The 24,910-nt window shown below is 38.4% G+C and overlaps 1 protein-coding gene across 1 annotated transcript in view; it reads left to right on the forward strand.

The window, feature by feature from the left end:
- Nucleotides 1-3,219: 3,219 nt before the first annotated feature.
- The window catches only part of MPPED2 (metallophosphoesterase domain containing 2), a 102,180-nt gene continuing 80,489 nt past the window's right edge, over nt 3,220-24,910 (forward strand). Inside the window, exon 1 of the mRNA XM_085300982.1 lies at nt 3,220-3,651. Within this exon, the coding sequence (XP_085157108.1) occupies nt 3,524-3,651 (128 nt within the window). The 5' untranslated portion in view covers nt 3,220-3,523. The remainder of the gene's footprint in view (nt 3,652-24,910) is intronic.

Below are 24,910 nucleotides of genomic sequence, written 5' to 3' on the forward strand. Positions count from 1 at the left end.
TTTTTGAAACTCAAATCAGGAAGGTGTAAATACTTTATTGGAGGAAAATGTGTTTTTCATATGCATGCGTGTGTGTGCACATATGTAGTGTTTGTATGTATAGTGTTCTGTGAAATTTAATACTGTTTTAGCATTCCCTATCTGTGTATGTTTATGATGGTTTTTAGATACTCTAGCACTGTACTGGTTTAAAATTAGTTGCACGTAAGTTTGCATTCACCCTYGTGGGGGAAAAGTCTCAGTTTTATAGCTTTACTTTAATACCTTAGAAGCTGGACAGAATAATACAACAGCRTGTCTTGTTAGTGTTGATATAAATTCTCAGTGGAAACTGGTTGTTATTCCCAGGATAACTGCTATATTTGGGAAAATTCTACATGCTAAAATTATTTATTTAGGCTTTTTAATATAATTATTTTAAAAATGCCACATAAGGATTGTAAAACATTGCACATTGTTGTACTTGACCATAGTGAAAAACCATGCAACTTTTATTATTTTGTACTGATCTCCTCTATGTAATCTTTAAAGGGTGATTACAGTTGGAGGAAGAACAGTAGTGATGAAAAGTAGCCTTTTTTTCTATGGGCCTAAAATAAATTTGTTTTTGAAARTTTTGAAGTACTTGACTCCTGTTTGACATTTTCTTCAAAGAAATTTATTAAAGAAAGATAATAAGTAGGGGCTTTTGGGAGGTGAGCTCTGGTACTGTGTAGAGCTCTAGAGGGGAATCAGCAAATTGGCACCCAATTCGACTGCATGCTCTTTTTGTTTGTTTTGTTTTGCTTTCCCCCCCAGTTTTGGTATTTGTTGTTTGAATTTCATTCTGATAGGATGCTTTATTTGGCTTTGTCTTATTTAAGTGTAGAGGTTTATTCTTAGGATTAAAGATGGTAACAGTGGGAAGCAATTGCAGCTTCTATTCTTAATATTACATTGAAAGTCAACTCTAATGTACTTAATATAGCTAGTTAAGTATCCTCTTACAATTTTTTTWATGTTAGTTGAAATTTTCCTGTAACAGATTGTTGTAAACCTTATAAAAATGCTTATTGTTATCTTTATGGGAAATTCAGTCACCAACAAATTAGGTATTTTTTTCCCTGAATAAACTGTAATATGAAATTTCATCTTCTGACCTGTCTTATGCTAGGTTACTGAAACTAGTGTGATTTAGCTTTTCTAAAACTCCAAGTATATTTTTTTTCTGGTTGGTTTAATGGTTTCCATTTTATATAGCAGCTTTTTACTTGAAAAAAAATAGAAGTACAGTTTTCATAGTACTGCATAATTTATGCAAACATTAAAGTTCTTACTATGTTTAAAAAAAGTTTTTTTCTTTGGAGCTTTGATGGCTAGCATTCTTGTTAATGATGGTCATTTCTCTAACAGGAAGATGTTWTCATTTGTATTTACTTTTCAGTGCAGGGCAATTATGCTGTTCTGTGCTGCACACTCTTCATAGTTTGTATCTCAAAAGAATTACAGTACTTGGAGCAGGACTGCAATTTGAAGCAGGTGTTGTGTTTTACTGTTATGCAAAATAACAGTAAAATATAATTGTGAGGGAAATTAAGGAAACAGCTGCAAACTTGGTATGGTAACCGCTATATTATAATTTGTAAGCAATTGGCGTACATATCTTACATCATACTAAGACAGCAAAGATTTGATTTAATAAAGCCCACCTTATTGATTTTTTTTAACCCGTGAAACTATTGCGCTTTTTCTTACAAAAGCTGGTTAGTATAAACAACAAACCATAACCTTACTTACTGAGATGTACTATGTCACCAGTAACTCAGTTTTTAGGTGGGAACTTCATGGTTTAATTTCATTTTGTCTACTTTTTGCTGATAAAGAAGATGAAGAATAGAACCTAATTACTGGAATGAAGGTTTCAGAATGTCTTAACTGGACTAACATATGGAAGCCTACGTAGGCCTGAGGTTGTAAAATAATAAAATAAATGGCCTATAGCAGGCCATCTGCCATTTGCAGGGCATTTCTGTCGTACTTTGTGCCAAACTGGAAATTAGTCTTTGTATTAAAAATATATTTTGAATACAAATCAAAGATTCCAAATGTGTAACATTACACATGGCAAACACATTTCTATCTAGGAGCTAAGATTAAAGTCCAGAAATATTTCACTGGAAAAATATTGCTTAGTTTGATGCCTGGGGCTCAGATGATTCTCTTCTCTTTCCTACCTGTTTTTCTTCCCAGCAAGTACAGGTTTGCTTTTGTAAATTACACACAGATACGAAAAATCTGCTATTGTATATGGCAATTGAAGGGTAGATCGACTGATTTAAATTGTCATAATTTCATTTAAGTCATTGAGGCTATGATGGTGTGCCCCAGCTGAGGATTTATGTCATGAACAGTACTTTTATAGAACTTCTCATTGTGTAAGTTCTTCAAACATCAGCACTGCAATTTTCACAAATTCTGTCTGAAGGAGGGTAGCCGCGTTACCTTAATTTTATTTACTGGAGAAACTGAAACTCAAATTCTTTGCAGGGTCTCAACAGAGATAAAATTTTGGAAATTTCTGTTAGCCTTATGCTCTTATCATAGAACATTCATGATCTGAATACAAAAGTACGTTTAACATGTGAAAAACCCTTTGGTATTTGTACTAAATGATATCTTACTAAGTTAAAAATAGTGATGCTTTTAGAGAATTGCAGACCTGTTCTTTAGCAGGAAACATATAGATAGTGCATTTCACTATAAATGCAGAAATATTTATTCATAGACTGATACTGTTAAATTTAACAAATCRTTACTGTTTGAATGCAAAGCTGTTTAGTTGATAGTAGACTATARCACACATTTGTTGTTTGGATACTGGTCTGTCTTAGGACAAATATCTTGATTGAAAGGTATTTGAGTTTACCTATCCCTATGCAATTTTAGACTTTTCTACCTTGTTTCAGTTTCCAAAAGTCCTTCAAATGTAACTTGTTCTGCCAAGCTAAAACAGTGCCTTGAAAATAAATATGTAGATTTACTGAAAGCCATTTGTCCTTCAGGAAGTTAGACCTACTTTTTAGTTTTCGTGGTAGTAATTACCGTAAATTGTTTATTTGAAATAAAGAATAGTAAATATGGATTAACTGGGGGTTTCCATGCAGATTATTTTGTAGAAGATTTTTTTTTWAAAAAAACTTTATTTTAAGTGTTCATCCTTTAGGTGTGTTTAAAGATGGTGGAATTAAATGATGAAGTAGTAAAAAGAGTTGTGAAGAGCAATGGTTAGATAGTCGGTTGATGGTACATCAGAAATTTAGATTTAAGATTTTTGAATGGAAGTCAGGGCAGAATAGACTAACGTGTCTGTGTAGGTTAACGTCGTCTTCATGTTTTCAGCAAAGTCTGATGTTTTTCCCTCTTTGTAGAGGTACACGGAGTGGATGAGGAGGTGCTTGGACTCTGGAGCTGCCTGGAACACGATGCCCTGCCCCGCTCTCAGCCTTGGGAAGTTGTAAATTGCTCATGTCCATAAGGAGGAAGGATGGCTCATGGAATTCCTTCACAAGGCAAAGTTACCATAACGGTGGATGAATACAGCTCAAATCCAACGCAGGCATTTACACACTACAATATTAATCAGAGCAGGTTTCAGCCTCCACATGTGCATATGTAAGTATTAATAACTTGTCTTTGTGTGTGTGTGTGTGCGTGCTTAAATTGAGAACCAATACTGAAGGAGTGTGTTGAGAACTGGAAAAATTTATTAGCTGTAGTAGCAAATAGGCAAAATGGCTACCAGATTTCTTATGTAGTGTGTATGAGACATCGGACTGTGTCATCTCTGGGGTATGACTCTGCCTCGGGAGCAATGCCACTGACTTGGTGAAACTTACTGTGATGTACAGTAGGGTGCATTTTCTGACACTTGTCACTTTAGTGATCTCCCTTTAACTAGCCTGAGGGACCCATTGCTTTAAAATTTAAGCACCCTTCCCCCACCCTTTACACTCAGCTGCAAAATAGGCCTAATTGGGACTAATTGTCCCCCTGATCACTGAATCCTTTGTCCTTCTTTGTGAGTTGAACGTGTGCCGCATGCTGCATTCCACTCGCAACCAGGAGGACAAAGGAATCAGAGACTGCTGAACAATTAGTCCCAAGAAGTACAAATACTATGTTAAAATAATGTTCATGGCCTGAGCTTATACCAACAAAAGCTTTGGAAATGTGGAGCTGTAGGCTCCTTACCTCACCTTGTTATTCTTGGATATTGTATGGCTTGTAAGATCATTCTACAGCATAATACCTAGGCACAATGCTTTGGGTTAAGAGCTAAGTGCTAGCTTTTGCTCTGAATTTCCTTTCCATTGTTTAGTGAAGTTTGATCTTTATCGGTTATTTCTGTAAAGGTTCTTTTTCTTTAAATGATAAATAGTCTGAAGAGCATATGAAACTAAAACAAAGGGGACATCTCCTGGCTGCCTGTGCATCCTTGTTGGTCAGGATTTTGGATGTTTTTTCATCACTGAATTTGATAAGGATTTTGCATAAGAGTGGAAAAAGTTGTATAGTATTTCATTGCATTTTTGTTGTGTAGGATCCCACCTGAAGAGTCACAATTATAGGAGTTTAACACCTTTTAATAGTATTTCCTGTGGTTACAATCTTCCTAAAAGCAACTTTCCTGAAGAAGGATGCTGAAGAGTATCTGCTGTGCATCTGACTTTTCATTGCCAAAAAAGTTTGCATTAATTCCGTGTGATTTACTGCTACAATTGTGTAACTCTGCTTTTAAAAATGATGTTTCTGTTGCTTAATCCACTATTCAGATCATGTCAGTGAGTTTCTGCTGCGTATTTTGCACTCAAACTGCACTTCTTACTGGTGTTGAGCAGGAATTCTGTGTATAGAACGAGTTCAGAATAAGCAATAACGATTTAGAAAGCAGTTTTAAAAGATTCCTTCTTGTTGCCATTCATTCCTGTGGGAGCTGAATTAAGACCAGAATAAGTATGATGTTTACCATTTTAAAAGTAACTGATGTTTTATTTTGGAAATTAACAAATAATTATAGCATCAACTTTCCTAATTTACCTCATAAATGGTATTAACTGCATACATGCTTAGAAGATGCTTTATTAGATTGAAGGAGTTGTACAATTTAAATAAATAATATAGTGATAATTTTTTTACAGGATTTTTATCTAAAATGCTGTTTTCTTAATTTCAGTAATTCTGTTTCAAGGAAGGGTGTGGCATGCTGAAAGGGAGATAACAAGAGGGAGAAGTCTCTTACAAAGATTTAAAAAAGATGGAAGAGGGTTAATCTCAGAATTAAAAAAGAAGCAAAGGAAACGATGTGACAGCAGGGGAGATGCGCTTTTGGTGTAGGACTGGATAACAAATGGTGGATTTTAGTAAACCTGTTAAGGGAAGAAAGGTTAGGATTCTAGCAGGTGTCTAAAGTTGGTGTTAGGGGTAAGGGGTACATGAATATGAGACCAAGGCTACAGGTTGGTGTAACTAAGAACAGTAGAGTTATTTGGGATGTGTGTGTGTAGGGGGGAGGGGATGGGAGAGCATATTGTAACTTGGGGAGGGGGCTTGTTAGTCTTCCCGAGTTTTATAATAGGAGCGTTGTGCATACTTCTGAAAGAGGCTATCGTCAAGTGAGAAACCCTGAAAAAAAAAACTSTGAAAGCAGTGATAACAAAGAAGCCATGATCCTTTTACCCTGTTACATCTTTGTTAATGCCACATTGCTGCAGCTTGTTTGCTTTGGTTTAGTTTTACAGTTTTGCTTTTCTTTTGTGTTATCTTAAATTAATGCATACATTTCTATAAAAAGAGGGAAGTTTGAGGAGGGAGTTAGAGAAAAATTTATTTTAAAAAATTGTGTAATGTTGAGAAATGAATGAAAAGCACCACAGRAACCCTGAGCATTATGACATGTAGGTGAATAGCAGGGCAATAGATTGCTACAGGGCACTGCTGCCATATCATAATTCAGTGGTGGGTTGCAGTTAGGGAATAATGTTCTCTCCTGAAGGTGTGTTTTTTAAGTAATTTATCTATGAATATGCATCTTCATTTGCAAAGGTAAAAACTGGATTTAAAAGAAAACAGGATACTTGGCACATACTGAGCCTTTTCTGTTCCTTGTATTCGTTGGGCCTGATTTTCATTTCACAAGCTTGTGTAATCTCACCAATACAAACCTGGTGTATAGAGAAATACTGCTGTTAGGCTTCCTCTTCCCTGAGACGCGTCCTTCTCTTCTCCCACTCTCATACAATGCCTTTCACATGATAATGTCATGTATTTTAATCTACAGGGGCACAGGTTTTTTACTGTGTTTATTTTTACCTCAGAACTACTTAGTGAATTTATTTAAGGATACCATAAGGTAAATAACATATTGAAGCTCCCTTTGCTTAGGCTGATTGTAGTAGCAAATTTGTCAATTACTTAGACTCAAATACTATACACATTTTATCAATTTCTCAATTTTTTAAAAATACTAATTAATGTTTGAGCAGGTGTTCTAAAGATAACATTCAATGTCCAATTTTTTCAGATAAATGGAGTCCAAGTTTATTTTTTGGACATTTTGTAGCAACTTCCCTGTGCCTCCCTACATCCTTTGGTTACACTGATTCTCTGAAAATATTTTTAAATATTTGTATATTAATGTTTTGTACAAGTCATGTTTATTTTCATTTAATTAACTGAATTATCTGTATTCCCTACTTTGAAGGACAGCTACAAAATAATAATAGTAATAATGATAAAATTATGCCTTTCTTTGCTTCTTAATAATTATTCTTTTTCTGAAATTTTTTGTACTTTTCCTTTTTTTGCGTTAGGAGTTGTAGGTTTAAGAGGCAAATATAGTATTAGATGYTAGTACTTCTTGCTCCTTCCACGTAGTGCTGTCTTCTCAGTTCTGCTGCACAGTTGATTTTTGTTTTTGGATTTAGTGTGACTGTGATCTGAGAACCCGAATGACTTAAAAAATAATAAAATTCTGACAAATAATTAGGTTTAAAAAGAAAAACCCTGTAAACATGTTTAGACGCCCATGTAGTCTGCACGAGGCTACGCAGTCAGCGCTGCTGCCAGCAGCAGTGAGAAGGAGCAGTGGGCTGCAGCCTTGGGGCACAGCCAGCACCCACAGGAGGAGCTGGGCACCCGTGGAAGGAAGGCTCCGAGGAGCGTAGCATGGATGAGGAGCATAGCATGGGCGTTCACTGGGAGCTGCTCGAGCCTTTTTCCTGTGGAACTGCAGCCTCGAAGTAGAGAGGGTGCAGAACATTTCTGCTGTCATAAGGCAATGGCAGGAAAAAACATGAATGACCAAGCCTTCGAGGTGGATAGTTGAATTCATCAGGTATGAACTGGTTGCTTAGGGTGTCCTCCCGTTCTCCCCTTCCCGTTCTCCCCCCCTCTCTCTCATTTTTTTTTTTTAAAAAAACCCTGCTGTTGAGCCACAGTGAGTATTTAACCGTTTTGATTTAACAGAAATAATATGGCTCAGCTCTGTGGAATCCTACCTGTTTCACCTTTCTTTTCCTCAGACCAGAAAAATGGAACAGATCTACGCGAAAAATAATTTACTTAAGTAAATAGTCTTCCTACTAGATACAAAAGAGGAGAGTGAAACAAATCTTTTTCTTTGCATTTTTGTATTTCTTGTGAAAAATGCCTGCGTTGAGAAGCTGGGTGATGCCAGGAGAGTTCTGTGAAGATGTACTAGCAGTGGCCCAAACTCCTGCAGACTGATCCAGTTAGATAAGCATGAACATAGCGTTTTGTATTAGTAGGACTACATATGTGTAGTTGAATAAAGTATATAAAAATGTATGAGTGTGTGTAAATGTGTATATATAGTAAGAAAGTACTATAAAATGTAGCCATACAGGCATAGAAGAAAAACTTTTAACTGTGATCAAGTCCTAAACTGGTGAAACCCAGAGTCCTAATGAAGAAACTATGGACCTTGAGAAATAGGATCTTGCATGCTTTTTTACTGCATATAGGATGGTTCTCTGAAGAAAATTTTAGGTTGCAGTAGGTTGCAGTGAAGTTGGTGGGAAATTCATGTATTTGATTTACAATATTCTCAACTGTTGCTTCGTATGAAGTACATGATTGGGAGGGGGAACTGTCTTTAGTAGAATGTAGACTCACTTGACATACAGAATTGTGCAGTTCGTACATGTAATACAGGTTGCAAGAGTGCAGGCATGCTGAGGCTAAACTAGCTAGCTGTATCTGGTGCAACTGGACAGTTTATTTTAGGTGATACTCATGTACTCGGAATTATCATTTTGACACAATTGTTGCTTTGTCTGTTACTGACTTTTCTTATGAAAGTGTGTGTAGCTAGTAACCACTTAATTTGCTTTTTACTATTTATTTTTTCTAAATAAATTTTTAAAATCACTACTCTCTGAGGAGTGAGCAAATCACATTTAAGTTCTGCTTCTGAAAACAAAAATACATTGAGCAAATGTATTTAAAACGGGAGCCTTACTTCTGTGCAGAGGGATTTTTATTTAGGGCCCAGACTCAAAAGCACAATCAATTTACCTTTGTGCGTATTTAGCTTCCCTTCTCTCATTGGTCCCTCCTAGCCTGGGTGGCTACTGAAATGCAGCAGTTTACAACTCAGTGCATAAGCAAAACAAAACGTGTTTTTCTTAATGCACTAAGCCAACAGCAGCAGCCATTTGGCAGCTGCGCCTGGAGCAGCTGAGCTCTCCCTGCAGCAGGAGTGAGGATTCCAGCAGAAAGGAGGTGAGGACAGCTGCAGGTGAGGAGCCATACAGCTGTCCCAAAATAAACAGTCCCCGCTCGAGAAAAGGGCCATCAGCTGATTGCATTTTCTCATTCTCATACAGGAGAACAGTGGRAATTGCCTTGCAAAGATGCTGATTTTACTTTTCATTAGGAAAACTGTTTTATAGGAGCACATATATATATATATGTGCATCCGTCTATGTGTGTTTGTTTAAATGAAAGATCTCTACCAATCTTAGTGATTGTGTTTTTAATCACAATCACTTGTGAATCAGTGATTTTTAAATCACTTATTTTGCAAAATTTAAACATAACGTAAGCCCTAAATTTAAATTTAACCTATAACATGAGAATAAAAAGACTGGTTTTTTTCATAAGGGTGTACTTTGCTTTAATTATATTTAAAGTATTTTGAGATGCTTAAGTAGAACACACTGAAAGTGAAAATGTTTGTACAGTGATTATGTATGGCTTGGGGATTGCACTTTGGTAATTAAAGTAACAGGGGCCTGAACCCGAGTTTTGTTTATGCAAACATAACAGTCATTCTGTTGTATTCTCTCTTAAAGAATGGGTTGTTTCTGACCTCTCTCTTTGTCATCTGTAAAAAGCAATAATACCAGTCTACTTTAAAAAATATTTTGACATACATGAAAGACTGATGCTGTAAATGTGCTAATACTATTATTATAGTGTAGAAGAGGTTTAAAGTAATGCTTTGTCACCATCTCTCCATTAGTTACTATGTTACCATACTGCATGGTTCTGATAGGGAAGCTAGATTTTGTTTAAATTGGTGATGAAACCTTTTACTTCTACTGGTAATGGGACAGGCTACCAGGGAGGTTTTCATACTTTCCAAAATGAATGAACACTGAATGAATCCCTCAGCATAAGGTACTGGCCTTGTGCAATTATCGCTGTTTGTCAAACTGTAAAAAATGTTCCCTGTAGGCTGCTTATGAGGACTGGAAGGGGTGAAGGTCTTTGATACCCGGGCTTCAGTGCTGAGCCTGCCGATCCCCAGCTGCTCATTCCTATTCGTGTACTGCACAGTTTGCCTCCTCCCCAGTAGTGCTGGCAGTCTTCAGTGAGACTGCTCTATAAATCTTATTACTGAAATGGTTCAGGTTAAAAATACCCATTCCTCTTTCCTCTTTCCTCCCACTCTACCCTGCAATGAGGTACTTCTAGCGATCTGTTTTGGGGTGGCCTCACAAATAGTGGGGTTGCAGGGGTAGCCAGCATAGGCGAGAGGGCAGTCAGCTGTGGCTCACTGGTGGGCCTGAGAGTGTGGGCGTTTCTTCACTCCACTGAAGAAATCATGCTGGTAAAACAACACCTTTTAGAGTCAGTCTGGCCCCTGTGGTGAACCCTGTGAGAGAAAGAGAAAATGAAATTTGGGTTTTATGCATATATATGTAAATGTTTTCTTACACTGCACTGACAGCATAAAGAAGCCTTCAGGTAACAGGTACATTAATTCTAAGTCCCCATGTTAGTTGCTGAGATCCATGAATGAATGTTTTCATTACATAATCTGGTTCTACCTTACGGTATTAACCAGGTAGTTCCTTTAGTGTCCACTCATACTAACTGAGGATTGACTTTTATGGATTCATCTCTATATACAATATGCAATGTGTTCTTACCTTATGGGAGGTTTGTGATGGTACCTGACCGAGTACTCATTTTATGCCAGTGACCTCTACCAGAGTTCCTTGTGCCTGAGTGAAATTGCTCACTAAGGAGGTTCCTTGCTATGATGTGGTTTGACAGAAAAGATAGGTATACTTTATAGTTAGGCCGTGTATTGTCACTGGAAGCTTGTTGTTTCTTTCTTAAAAATACCAGGAAGGCGGGGATGTATTTGTGGAAGCATCAGATTTTCTGTAGCTTTTCTTTCTCTCTCTCTTTTTCTCTCTCACGCTTTTTTTTACAAGGAGGCCCTGTAAATGATGTGAATTTAGATACCTATTTTACATCACTGTATGATTTTATATAGCCTGCTTGCGTGTGATTGATGTAGGACTATTTCAGAATTGTTGAAGTGTTGGTGATGAACATTGATTTTTGTGCTGTATGTTATACACTAACTTCTGAGTTTTTATTTCTGGTCTTGAGCTACCAGAGGTAACTCAATTGCTTAGTCATTTGCCTAGCATGGGTTTCTACGGAAAAATTTAGAAGTGGAGGGCCAATGTGTCTGCCYCCTAGAGAAGTTAGTGTTTGGTTTGGTTTGAGTTTTGTAAAGTATCTCAGCTGGCATAACTTGACTTGAGAAAACAAACTTAGCTAGGCATAGCAGAAATACAGTGAGGCAGAGAGATTTCTTTAGAACATGCATCCTTTTTCAGGAGCTGCAGTGTTACTTCTTTGATGATATTGTAAAGTTTGGCGTGTGGTTACCTGCATTGTCACGGGTTTTTGAGTGCTGGCAGAGAAAGTAAGTGCCAGGAAGTCCCTCCTGAGTCTTGTGTGGTAGGATCATTCACTTTTTAATTCAGATCAGGTTTTTCCATGTCCCTAGAAAAGGATTCAAGTGAGCTGTGAGTTTTGGTCCTGGAAACATTGGCTTCTTGTTCCTGGTGGCTGGAATCATACTTAGTATATGCAGTTGTGATTTCAAGAACTTCAGTGCTATTGCTTCTACTTGCAGCAGGCCTGATACTGTCTTTCTGATCTTTTCTCTAATGTGTATGCGCAGAGCAGTGCTAAACCAAGTAAGGAGGTAAGCATGTCTGTATACATACAGGCACTCATTTCATAGCCTTTATTTCAGAAGAAGAAAAGGGCTTGGTTTCTGATGGGATTTGGAGATTCAAGTCTTACCTATTTACTTTGTTTTTTTTTTTCTTATGTGAGCCAGTAAGACTGCTATTTTTCAGTTTGACTTACTCCAAAAAGCCGGTTTTATGTGCTGCTGTTAGTTGTTTTTAATTATAAGAACAATGAAATTGTGACCAAAACATTTGTATACATTTAAAACACTAAAGTCAAAAAATGCTATCACGAAATATATGTGACTAGACTTTGTTTAGTTATTTTTGTTCTGATAGTGTCTTTTTCAAACAAAAAGGTGGTGTATGATAATCTTGGACATCAGTAGTATGTAAAGCAGCCAGTACCGTGCTGGGAGCAGTACTCCCAGCAGAAAACTGTAAGTCTGGGTTCCTAACTGTAAATTTCCCTAGAGTTGCAGTCCTTCTGTTTATCTCCTGAATAGTTGACCATAAAGCTTGGTCTTAATCTCCGTAAAGCTCCATGAAGGAGATTCACCCAGCAGATCCTGAAGGATTCATACTGCTGATACACTAAGGGTAAAGTTGGGCAAGACAATGTGCTGGTGGATGAGCACTGGTAGTATGTGCCATTGCTGAAGCTTTACTGGGGGAGGAAGCAAAGAGCGATGGAGGTAGAGGGGCTGTCAAGAGAGCAACTCATAATCCTACAGTACAGTTGATCATCCTCTTGATAACGGAAATGGATCCAGCACCATGTTATTTCTTTCTTTTAGCTTGTAAATTAGAATCCTATCAACAGAGTTGCCTGTGCTATGCTGTAAACACATTTTTCTCAAAGAATGGCTGAAGATAGTAATTTATATGAGGATGAAAGAAGGTTTCTTGACTGGAACTTGAGTTTGCTGATGCTGTTGTCCTGGGTACTGTCCACTGGCAGAGAAAGTACTTGCCACTATTTTTTTTTTTTTTTAATAATGAATGTGTTTTCTAAATATAAATGACTATGCCAAGGAAAAGACAGAGGAGGAGAAAATCAGAGCAGTATCCTGTTTTTACTAAGAAGAATATTTAAAAGATTATGCTATGGTATCTTGTAAAACTTACATTTAAAAGATTATGCTATGGTATCTTGTAAGACTTAGGTTTGTCACAGATTTTGTATTTTGTATTCTAAGACCTTTCTTTTTTGCATGTTTCTTGACATTAGGGCTACAAAGATTCCAATAGATGCAAGAAGAAACACTGCAAGAGGCTTCCTCACAGCAGAGTCCCCACTTACTGTACTGGGCATTAACTTATATTCAGCACATTAGACTTAAAAGCACACAGCCGTTAAGTGTAGCACTCCCTTCCCAGGAGGGCAGCAGATGGAGAGAGAATGGGGGAGGGAAGGAGAAAGGAGTATGATAGAGGGACTTTATCTGATGTATTTGTAAACCAGGAGACTTGCTATTTACCACGTTTACAATTTCTCTGGTATAAGGAATTGAGTGTAGTGCTGGGAACATCAGGGTCAGTGCATTACTCCTAAATGTTTAGCTATTGTATCAGTTTATGGGAAGGGAAAGGTGCTAGTGCAGTATATCTTCCCTCATGCTCATTTGATATAGGGGGAGCACAAAGAAAAAAAAATCATTACTTTTTAATTACTATAGGCATTTTTGCTTCTTAAAGCACATTTGCCTTTGACCAGCAGATAGAGTTACCTAAGGATTATTTTCTCTCTTTTAAATGGCAAAGCTGTAGCTTTTGGGAAAATCAATGTTCAGAATTCTAATTTAATGTGTTTCAGCATATTTAATAAATAAGAGCCCTGCCCTGTACTTACTAAATGTAGCAATGACGTTCTTACTGCCTCCAGTGGGACAATACCAGTCACTTAGAGATGCCAAGTTGAGTGGCTTCCTCAATTTTAAGTCATGATTCTTACAGGAATTTCTTGCCTGTGGTTGTTAGCAGTGCACACCTGCGATTACAGTAATTAAAGATTTTTTTTTATTGCTGTTTTTAAAGTCAACCGACATTCACCTTTCCTTTCATTGTCACTTAGCGGCAGACATGCTTGTGGACAGGAGGGAATGAATTAAAGCTACCTACATACATAATTATAAAAATTGTGTATAGAGTTCAGACATGTTTAATCTTTGAAAGTACTTGAAAGGTATTTAAATAAATTGTTTTCATTCTGATTATATGTATTTTTTGACATTAACTTGATCTTCCTTTATCTTTTGTTTAACAGTGATGTTTGCATCTTTGAAAGGGAAGGCTTATTTATATGAAGAACTAATTTTGTTCTCCTGTCGATTATTCTATAGCTTAAAAATGGAAATATTTCAACTTAGGACCCTCTTTGGTTGCTGAGCGAGAATTCTGGGTCATTGCAACCTCTTCGAGCTTTTGGAGGATATTTTAATTGTTTGTACAAAGTTCCTGGACAGTGTTTTTGCTAGGAGTGTTCTCAGTATAATGAGGCTGCTCAGATCAAATGCTGTAGTGCCAGTTTCAGACACCTCTGAGAATTAAAACGATGATGATAATTCTCTAGGGGTGATGCATGTATTTTTTGCACTGTGACCTTTGACAGTGTTTTGCTAGGCTACTTTGTATTGCTGGATCTTGACAGTGCCACTGTGTTAATGGAAGGATCACACATACTGTTTATCTCAGAACCTGATACATCATCTTGGCAACAAAATGAAGACCTTAACTCTTGGAGTTTTCACCATTTGTTGTTAGTTATCTATTACCATAATTTCTGTGCCTTCAAGAAACGGTGTTTTTTTTAAAATGTATGTGAGTAGAGCATTCATTTTCTTTTGAGACAGAGAAAGGAAATCCAAATATCAATTTCAAGGAAATTAAATGTTCTGTGTTTGGGAGGATTTTGTTTTGTTTTCAGACTTGCTCATTGTAGATACCAGTAATACAAACATGTTTTCCTGAAAACAGTATTTGCATTCAGTCTTGATTGGTGAGAGGAATATTAATTTAAGTGAAAAAAGAACTTTGGATCACCTGACTTCCTTGATAGTCCATTCATACCATCATTTTACATTAAGATATGCAAGAGAGGGCAATCAAAACTTTTAGAAGGTTTTAAAGACAGCATTCTCCTGAGTGGAAAAGACCTTCTAGAAATCATTTCACTCAACATAGAGTTAAAAGAGGTAAATTAAGCACACTGAGTCAGGAAGCTGGTGGAAGTTTTTTTTGATCGATTAGTTCGTAGTATTGGAGATTCATAGAAAATGTTATAGAAGAATTGGCGTTTTTCTGGATATCTAGTTATAAAGAGGCAATAGAATTTCTTTAGGGTCCAGACACATGTCTAATAAAATGCAAGAGGATTGTATTGGAGGTGACTAATACAGTGGCTATAAGCAGGAAACAGAGTAAAGGAAAGATGAGAAATGGATAAGTGATCTCAAACACCCAGAAATAATCAGAGATAAGATGTTGGCTTAAAATATAGTTTTCGCCGCACCCTGCACCTGCAGCTGCATTTCATTCGTTATGATTTTAATGCCTGCGTATGTGTTCAAAGGCAGTCTTGTTCTGGCATGAGCTATAGCAATAGTATATGACACATTATTGCTCCAGTATTAGTATCAGAGCTTGTCTTTAAGTTTTATGAGTGTTTTATTATTTCCCTAACAAAAAGCTTTTTTAGCTTTTGAGCTTCTAGTCTTATGCCTTGTAGTTCTTCACAAGGGAATCTCGCAATGCTGACCAAGAGGTTGTACGTTAACATACTGAGGCAAGGTCACTTGAACCTTTTAGTGCTGTGCCCAGAACCTAACAGCTTTAAAGACGTGCTTTTTTTTTATTCTTTTCGATTTTTCTTCTGTTGGGCTTAGTGTGCTTGTGAGAAGTGTCAAACAGTTTGCACTGGGAACAAATTCTCTTTCTCTACGTATGCACACAGAGCTATTGTAGTTACTGCTAAAGCTTCCCTCATAAGTTCCCGCAAATGACTGTCGTCTCTTACCTGTAGGGACTCCTCTGGAAGCAAGAGGGTAGATTAGTCTCTACATCCATTGAAACTAGAGTTTCTTCAGATAACACCAGTTATAGTGGCATTCTTTGTTATGTGATCATCTTTATACGAGCTAGAGCACAGTGCTTTGTGTTGTATTTAAGGCACTAAACAGCTGTCAGGTTATAGAATTTCTTCGTTTAGGGTCAGATTAGGCAATGACTTCTAAAGAAAAAGTCATGTATCACACTATCTATCCTTTGAATCCTCTAAACAGTGCACTGTATGTTTGTAGGACATGAACTTTGCTGACAAGCATGTCCAAAGAATTTATGGATTTTCCCCTCTGTTTTCTGAGAAGAAAAAGGCAGAAGACTAAAAGTTAAAATGTTGATCTGCTGATGGTGTAACTTAAGTATATTAAGTACTAGTTATGATGACTGGCTACTGGAGCTACTATCCCCAGCTGTCTGATTTTTGCACTCTCCTGACTGATATCTTGCAGAAAGAGCAGTGGGATGGAGCATGAAAAGGTTTCCTGGACTGCCTTAGTTTACATTCTAGTATATTAATCTAAATGAAAATCAGTTCTAGTTTACTTGAATTCATTGACTTTAAATTGTGATAGTCCAGAACCTTGGTATAGGGGTATCTGTGTTTGGGAGCGACGTGGAAGGGAAAGTGAAACTTAGGCAGTCCTCATCGAACATGTTGCTAAACATGGTTCAGTACCGTGGCTGTGTCAGGGACAGAACAGGAGAGCAGGGGTTTTGCCTGCCTTCCTAGGATGGGCTGTTGTCTAGTTTTCTTTTTTTAATCATCAATGCCATTTTGATCTGTCATGCTCTTTTCTTTGATAAAATATAGTTGTGGCTTTGGTCCTTTCTCAAAGGTCTAGCGATTGATGTCCAGTGTAGGAAATGTTTTGGGATGTGAGGTCAATGGGAATATGTTGAATAGGTGCCTGATAGACCCTTCTTATTGATTAATTGCAACTGCAGGAAGGGATACTGCAACCAGAGATTTTTTTTAAAAAAACTTCTTCGGTCCCTGTATTTATTACATGATGATTTGTTTTTTTTTCCAAAACAAAGATGATTATTCTCCTGTGATGTTTGTTTCATTAAGTGCATTTTTTTTTCTTTAGATGAAAAGTGGGTGAACAGAGTGGGCAGAGGGACACTTGTTAGCACACTCAGAATACTTGCTTACAGAGGTGACGTTATTTGGCATTTAAACAAGTACTTGGAACGTTGGTCACTCTTTTGGAGAATCTTTCCTGGTCTGTACAAGGGTTATGGTACCAGATGTGACTACATGTGCAGCATGCTTATGTTAAGGTCTGTTCTCTTCCCCCTCACACTCTGAGTATTATGCATCCCACCAATTGCCATTTTGCAGCAGTTATACCACAGTATCTCCTATATGTAGAAGGGCATTTTGGCTACTGCATTAGTTGTGACTTGAAATTTTATGATGTTGATTGAATGGTTTTTGCTGTCTCATAATCGGAAGGACATGCATAGACAGGTAGGTATAGAATTAAAGGAGCTATTACTTCTGTCATACAAAATACTGTTTTTATTTGTGTTTCTAATGCTGCTGCCTGTGCTTTTGAATGAGATTTTTCTGATCTGTTGCAGAGTTATGCTTTTGTGCTCTCTGAGGAAGCCCTTATGACTGTATTTTGGATGTGTCTTCCACGATGTATGATGCAGGTGTGATGTCACTGTGACCCTGTGGCTTAATCAAGTTAGTAGTTAAACCAGATGAGGAGAAAGGAACCTCATTCATTATCTCCCATGTGTCTTTTGGTAATTAGCAAAGGTACTATGGGTAATTGCAAAAACACTTGAAGATAAAGTGAGATGTGTTAGTAGGTATTCCCCCCACTGTGAGAATCATACTTTAAGACGGGATGGGGGAACACCAATTCACATGTGAAATTTAAATAAGTCTTTATGAATATGCACTGGATGCAGGGGAGAAAACCAGCACATTCTCTCAGGATGCTGTTAGGGCCAAGCAGAATCTCATTAGAGACAGCTTCAAAGATCAGTTCCTCATGTCCATAAAAACAAGTGTAAATTATCTTCTGTGAGCCTGCTGTTAGCAGTTGCACTGTTACATTATGCATGATCCTAGACTGCACATGGTATGAACAAACTGCACTGTGTTCCATTAGTGTTTTTCATTTTTATGCTAAGCCTTGCAACTTTGCAATTTATTGGTGTTATTTTGGCTAATATGCTATTTGACTTAAAATTTCCTATTACATTAGCTGTTAGTAGTGACACCATGGCTAGAAAGGACTTTTAAGGTTCTATAGTGCTTGTGGTTTTACAGAGGAAGAATATAGGCGACTCTGGATTGACAGCTTTACCTGCCTTTTCTTTCCCCTGCTCCCTGCAGTTATGAGTGAGAAGGTGGCTGCTATTGACTATCTGTTTGAAGTGAACCTAGGAGCTTTTTGTGATTCTTGTGATGCTGCTTTGCAGCACTTGACCTAAATATTTATGAAAATAAATAGTAATAGCATAGAATCTTAACTTGTACTTTGACTAAGCCACATACCCCATCATATACGTTCAAGAGGCCGTTTTGTTGTTTGAAAGAGATTTTGAAACAGTGAAGTGCAACCTCCGTGCATGCAAATTTTGTTAGTAGTTTTAGTGAGATTAAGATTTGGGCTTAAATCTTCATCATCCTTGCAGAAACACTAATGTGCTGTGAAATATTTTCCTAAACTGAGCTACAAAAGCAAGACTGTTCCACGTAATACTAGCTACGACCATGCAGTCAAACGAGGAAAGCATTTGCTAGTCTCTTCTTCCCACACCTAGTCAGAGTTCAGCACTTTCTTCAGTTGATGTTAAATTCCCAAATGGTTCAGCAATCTGATTTGCATTGTGGTTTCACAAAGAGCTGCGTCGTGGGGGTGCAGCTAGGGAAGCTTTAAGCTGCTAGAATTAACAATCCTCATAAGATCAACTGTGGTTTGAGAGCTGATTTAAGCCGTTGCTTGCTAAATTCATAACAGCAATGGATACATTAAGCTATGGTTTTATGAGGGCTTTTTTGCCTCCTGTTTTTTAGTGGTGGTGGTGATATTCCTTTCACACCGCTGTTCTGTTCTCCCTGTGTTACTGCTGTGCACTTAATGTAATTGGGAATTCAGAGTAATCCCCTGGAGTGAGGGAGAGAGAGACTGTACGTAGCTCAGTTCAGTTCTCCAGCCCTGTTCACCATCTGTCCCCACAAATGGTTGTACCAGCGCGATGGGGGAGCGTGCTGAAGCAGGAGCCCCTCACAGCAAGAGGGGACGGGGAGCTGCTAGGGCTGGCACTGCTACTGAAAGAAGAGGTCGTCAAACTAAGTGCCCACACTGATCAGTAGTGTTTATTGTGTGGCTGACTTTGCAGTTTATTTGCAGAAGTACTTCATGAGACATATCTAAGAAGTTACTAGTTTACCTAGCTTGTGGTGTTGGATGGTTTTGAAGGTGTTTAGAGTTCAGTATGAAGGTGAATTGCAAAGCTAAAACGAATCCACAGTGAAACTTTTGTATGATTTCCGAACAAGAGGTAAAGAATTTCCCACTATTGTTCAAAGCTACAAGAGTAATCTTAGGTAATTACTGTGTCCTGAAGGGCCGCAGCACACCGATGGAAATCAGTGGGAGTCCGGCCCTGCGGAAAGCCAGTGTCAGACTAGTGCTTTAAAGCATGGAGAATTCTGAGCTGCTGATTTCCCTGCCATAATGAGTGGCGACACAAGCCAGTGCAATGAATGAAAAGAAATACCCCATTTTGAACTGTAAAATCATCTCACTGGACAGTCTCTGGTTTTGAGGCCTCTAGGGGAGCTGTGAGGGTGATTGGCAAGGTCCCACTTAAAGCTGACCTGACAGGATGGGGTGAATGAAAAATTTCTTGGTAACATGGAGCTTCAACAGGATGTTCTTTTTCCCTTGAAAACTGTTTGTAATCCTCTTTTAGAGGTCCTACCTGTGGCTCCCCTGGGAGAATGGACAGTTAGTCTGAACAGAGGCCAAATCTATTTTAGTAAAGTTTGCTAGTATAGCTTTAATTTTAATCATGTTAACAAATCCAGCTAATGAGGACACATTATATTTGTAAAAAAAACTTACACTCTGATAGCAAGTAGTTGGATAGAGGAAAGAAACTTAAGACTTACTGTTTCCTGGTTTGGGTTTCTGTTTTGTTTCATTCTGTTTAATGTGTACCAGACCTTTTGCTGTTACAAAAACATTGCAGAAATAATTTTCTCTAACTGACATCACTTTCTAGTGCGGAGTTATCTGAATTTTAACAAAATTATCAAACATTTAAGTTCTTTACTCTAGAAAACAGCCAGCCACCTCAGCTGCCCTTTAAAATACGAGCTGAATAACCTCCTTTAAACGTCTTACTCTGCTCACCAGTTGTAACAGAGAATTTGACTCGGTCTTTTTTCTGTGATAAAAATGAAGGAATCAGAAAACCCACCTATAGTTCATACTCATGTAGTGTGTATGTATATGTGTATGAATATAGACATATATATATATACACACACACGTAATGTGCATACATGTATGCATATATACGTATGTAATACAAGTAATGCTTACCTGTTGCCCAGAGGGAGTGTTTGCAAGCAGTGATACCTTTGGAAGCTTGCTTCCTTTTGACACTTTTTGACTCCCTTCCTAAAGGCAGCAGAATGCCAGCATGGTTTGTTACCGCGCTGAGGAGTGATCGGTTTCACTGGAAGCCCAAGAATGAGTTGGGAAGAAGCGTTCATTTAACATCTTGGTTTCAGTCTGACTCTGTGTCCGACCATAGCAGACAGTGTTTGAAATGGCGATAAGATAAGAAGTGGCAGYGATAGCCGTACAGTAGGGTTACTGGAAGGGCATGAAATTACATCTGGCCATTGGACTTTCGAGCTCTAATTTTTAGTTGTAATGATTGATTGAAATGTTTCTCTCATAGAGTTGGCAGTTCATGTGGTATTCATGTCAGCGTGTCCCTCAGGAAAAAAATCAAGTGGTTGTAGGAAGAAAAGAAAAAACAGACTGCAAAATTGTGTAGAGCATAACACTGTTTTTCATATACAATGTTGTCACATGCTGCTTTGAAAGTTAAAAAAAAATGTTAGCGTGTAAGGAGAAGGTTTTGTTCAAGGAAGACACAAAAATGGAGTAACAAAAACAGGTGATTAGGACTGAGAGACATTGGGAAAGAAATATATGAAGAAGGTTCAGTATAGTCAGCACAGTAAACTCCAGTCAGGTCTCTGGTTATCTCAATATATTATAATTATTTGCTTTTTTTTTCCCATTCATTTTGTTTGCTTGCTTTTAATTTTGTCTGTTTGGGAAGGCTGCTTCTCATCCAAGGTTAATACTCTCTCTAACAAAATAAGGCATCTAAGATTCAAATATACAATGCAAGATCAAACAGTGTTTGGGAGTAGTGCAAATTCTCGTTAGACGAAGGAGGGTTTTTTTTTTGTCTTAATAGGAAGAAAAAAATGCTTGATTAACAATTCGGGGATCTGCTGTGCCAATCCAACATATAGCTTCTGCTGAAAAGCAGACCATGAGCCAGCAATGTGCCCTTGTGGCCAGGAAGGCCAGTAGTCTCCTGGGGTGCATTAGGAAGAGTGTTGCCAGCGGGTGGAGGGAGGTGATCCTGCGCCTCTACTCAGCCCTGGGGAGGCCTCATCTCAAGTACCGTGCCCAGCTCTGGGCTCCTCAGTACAAGAGAGACATGGAGCTACTGGGGAGAGCCCAGCGTAGGGCTACAAAGATGATCAGAGGGCTGGAGCACCTGCCCTACGAGGAAAGGCTGCGAGAGCTGGGCCTCTTCAGCCTGGGGAAGAGAAGTCTGAGGGGGGATCTTATCAATGTGTACAAGTACCTGAAGGGAGGGTGTCAAGGGGATGTGGACAAACTCTTTTCAGTTGTCCCGTGTGACAGGACAAGAGGCAATGGGCAGAAGCTGAAGCACAGGAAGTTCCGCCTGACAGTGAGGGGGAATTTCTTCCCTGTGAGAGTGACAGAGCGCTGTAACAGGTTGCCCAGAGAGGTTGTGGAGYCTCCTTCTCTGGAGATCTTCAAGGCCTGCCTGGATGCAACCCTGTCTAACATGCTCTAGGTGACCCTGCTGAGCAGGGAGGTTGGACTAGATGATCTCCAGAGGTCCCTTCCAACCTCACTGGTTCTGTGATTCTATGAAAAGGGCAGTCCACTGCCCTACTCAAGTGCTCCTATTACTTCAGTTGCACGCAGTCTTCAGCCACTCTGGTGAGCTTAATTGGCTTGTGGAGGGGTCGCACAACTTCCAGGGCTAATTCAAGTCAGCGGGTGCAACTGCGATACTAGAAGTGTCAAGGGAGTGCAGGAGAACAGCTAGGTCTACATCAAGGTCTAGGCTGTTGTGTGAAATCTCCCTTGGAGGCTGTGGTTTCACCCATGTTAAGTTTTAATTTGTGGTGCTTGCTCAAGATACTGTTCCTGCCATGTGCTGCCACTGCTTTGTGCTTTTTTTCTTCATTCTGCTGATCGGATTGTTCGTGCAGCTTTGCTGTGAACTGGATTGGGAAGAGATTTCACTGAAAACATACCTGGAAATGAGGAGCAGTTGGGGTTTGTGCCAGCCTACGGGCTGGCAGTGTGGTTTCTGGATTGGTGGGAGAGAGAGAAGGCCTTTTTTTGCCTCACTCCTTGTGGGTACTTAAGAGGCAGATCCTGCCTCACTTTTTATACACTGACTTTTAAGGAGGGCCAGAATCTGTGCTTGTATTTTAAAATGCTACCCTCTAAGTGGTGGCCTTTGCCAGATCTGTGAGAGAAATTGATGGTGAAGGCAATAATCTTTATAGACTTCCTGATACAAATTGCCATTTCACATGAAACAGCTTTGTGGGACACTCATGAAATAGAGAATCACAGGCTGGGAACCATCAGAGAAAATTCAGGTGGAAACAACAGGTCTTCAGGGTAACAGTTTCCTCTGTTTAGCTAAATGATAAGGCAATCACAGCGTAGTGTATGCACTCAACAGCACTTCCTTGCACTTGTTTCCAATTGTGGAAATGGCTGTACTTTGTATTACCCTAAGTGAGTAGCTTTGAGATCTTGTTAAACTGGTGGCAGGTCACACTAAATATCCCAAGGCTGAGTTCCATTTGCCATTGTCCTTCTGCTGTTGTCCTTCCATATCCAAGCATGTACCCATTGTGCTTGGGTTGGAATTGCATTTTTACCGTTGGGGTGGGAACTGAAAAGTGAGTGGTACAGGCCACAAGTCAGAGAACTTGCTAAATTCCTGTGAGGTTAGAGTCACTTCAAAGAGTTGGCTTGTCTGAGGCAAGGGCAGCTAGGCAAACCCAGACTTACTGAGAGCTTGGGCCTCATGGTACAACTGGCACATTGCCTCATATTAAGAAGTAGTTAAATGGCAAGTCTGTAATTCAGGCTATTCTCTGGATATGGTTATTTAGCAAAGGTCAAAGGCAGAGTAACTTTCTGGATCATGTGTTGTGTGTGTGTATAGGAGAAAGAATGTCTTGTAGGGAAGGGTAACGTGACCTGGTACATGTCACTGACCTCTGTGGTTGTCAACATCTTTAATTAGCTGGCTTACAAAAGATATACGTGTGCTTGTTAAACTAAGTTGTATTTGCAGCTATCCTTGGTGCCGTACTTTAAAGGGTGTACAAGCATTGAATCGTAGCCACAGCAAGATACTAACTCAGTGGCAAATAGTCTTTTAAGGATTGCGATGCTTTAGACAAAATCTCGCTTGTGTGGACAAGAGCAGCCTACCTCTTTGGAACTGTGTAATATTCTCTTTATTAGTTTTTTAAAAAAAGGTTTGTTACAAAAAATTGGACAAATTTTATTTAACATGGAAAAAACCTTGAGATCTTCTTTACTACAGGTTATACCAATAGAAAAAAACAAGTACTGAAGATGGTTTCTTACATGAAAGCAGTTGCTACTAGAAAGCTGCTGGGCATGTTTTCATCCAGCCTCTACAGCAGCCCTCAGACAAAGCCATGCTTGAGGAAAACGTTTGGAGCCATAGAGTTTCTGAAAGGTGGATCAACCAAAGCCTCTTATTTCTAGAAAGAGCTAGTCTTGCCTTTTAAGGGTGTAGTTATTCTCAGGTCTTTTAGAGTCAGCAGGAGATGAAGGAGCTCAAGATTTTATAGGTCAAAGAAAACCATTACATTAGAACTAGATAGAATAATCAATTGCAGAAGAGATTGCTGGAATGGGCTGAAATACCTTGCCAAGTTTGACCTGGAGGGCAATATTCTTTATGAACCAGTCTGTGAGTCTGCTGTTCTTGATGGCATAAAATTTTGGAGGGGAAGGGAGAAGCAGAAAGTTTGTAGGAAGTTAGTGACTGTAATCACAGGACAAAGAATATACTGCTAATTTTGTTGAATGTTGATGACTGTCGATATCTTGATTTGAAAGAGCTTCGCTTAGCTCGCATTCCTGCGTCATTACTCTCATTATGAACCTTGACTTCAGTAAGGACAAGTGCAAGTCCTTCATGCAGTCCAACTGGAAATTCCAGTGACGATGTGAGAGTGCAGGAAAAAAAAAAAGACTCCAGATGTAGAGGAAGAAATGGTTAAAGGACAGCTGTTCCCAGGTTTTAACAGCTTCTATTTTTTTGTTTCCTCGAGCAGTTTACTGAATTAGCCTATCTGTTTTCTCACTTAAAAATTCCCTAAATAGTTATCAGCCTCTTAGGGATGCTGGGAAATTTTACTTATTTTTTACAGAATGTTTAGTAAGGATTTTTTTTTGCTGAAAACTCACAGAAATGTTACATGAAAAAAAGTTCCCTACAGCCTTGCTAACCTGTCACAAAATTCTATCATAGTCAGTCCCCCAGATGTATCTTTTCATGCTCCATAATGATAAAACTGCTATTTTATTTGCATATTCAGAAAAATTACTGTGGATAAGTGGATGAGTACAATATTACAAATGTTCCTAGTACGAGCAACAGTGTTTTTGATTAATAAAAAAAACCTGCACAAGTTAGTAAAAGTGATGATGATTGCATCACCTGATAGTCCATATATTTATGCATTTTGTTTTTGCAAGCTCTGCAGTTTATTGCAAATTTTACAGTAGTTATGTACAGTAGTTTATTATCAAATATAAAGAAAGATTTAAGTTAATTTTCCTCTTAAGTATAGAGAAATGTGAAAATGAAAATCAAGAGTAAGGATGTATCCGTACAAGGAAAAATTGATTCAAGTAGTTCAGAAAAGGCTATTCTGCAGCTGGTACTGTAGAATTTCTCTTGGTGTGGACACTCCTGTTCTCTAGGAAAAGTGCTTAAGCTAAATCAGAAAACAGGACTGT

This window comes from Rhea americana, unplaced genomic scaffold, assembly GCF_003343005.1.
Source record: "Rhea americana isolate MKP2758 unplaced genomic scaffold, rheAme1 scaffold_17, whole genome shotgun sequence".
In the NCBI taxonomy this organism is placed as follows: domain Eukaryota; kingdom Metazoa; phylum Chordata; class Aves; order Rheiformes; family Rheidae; genus Rhea; species Rhea americana.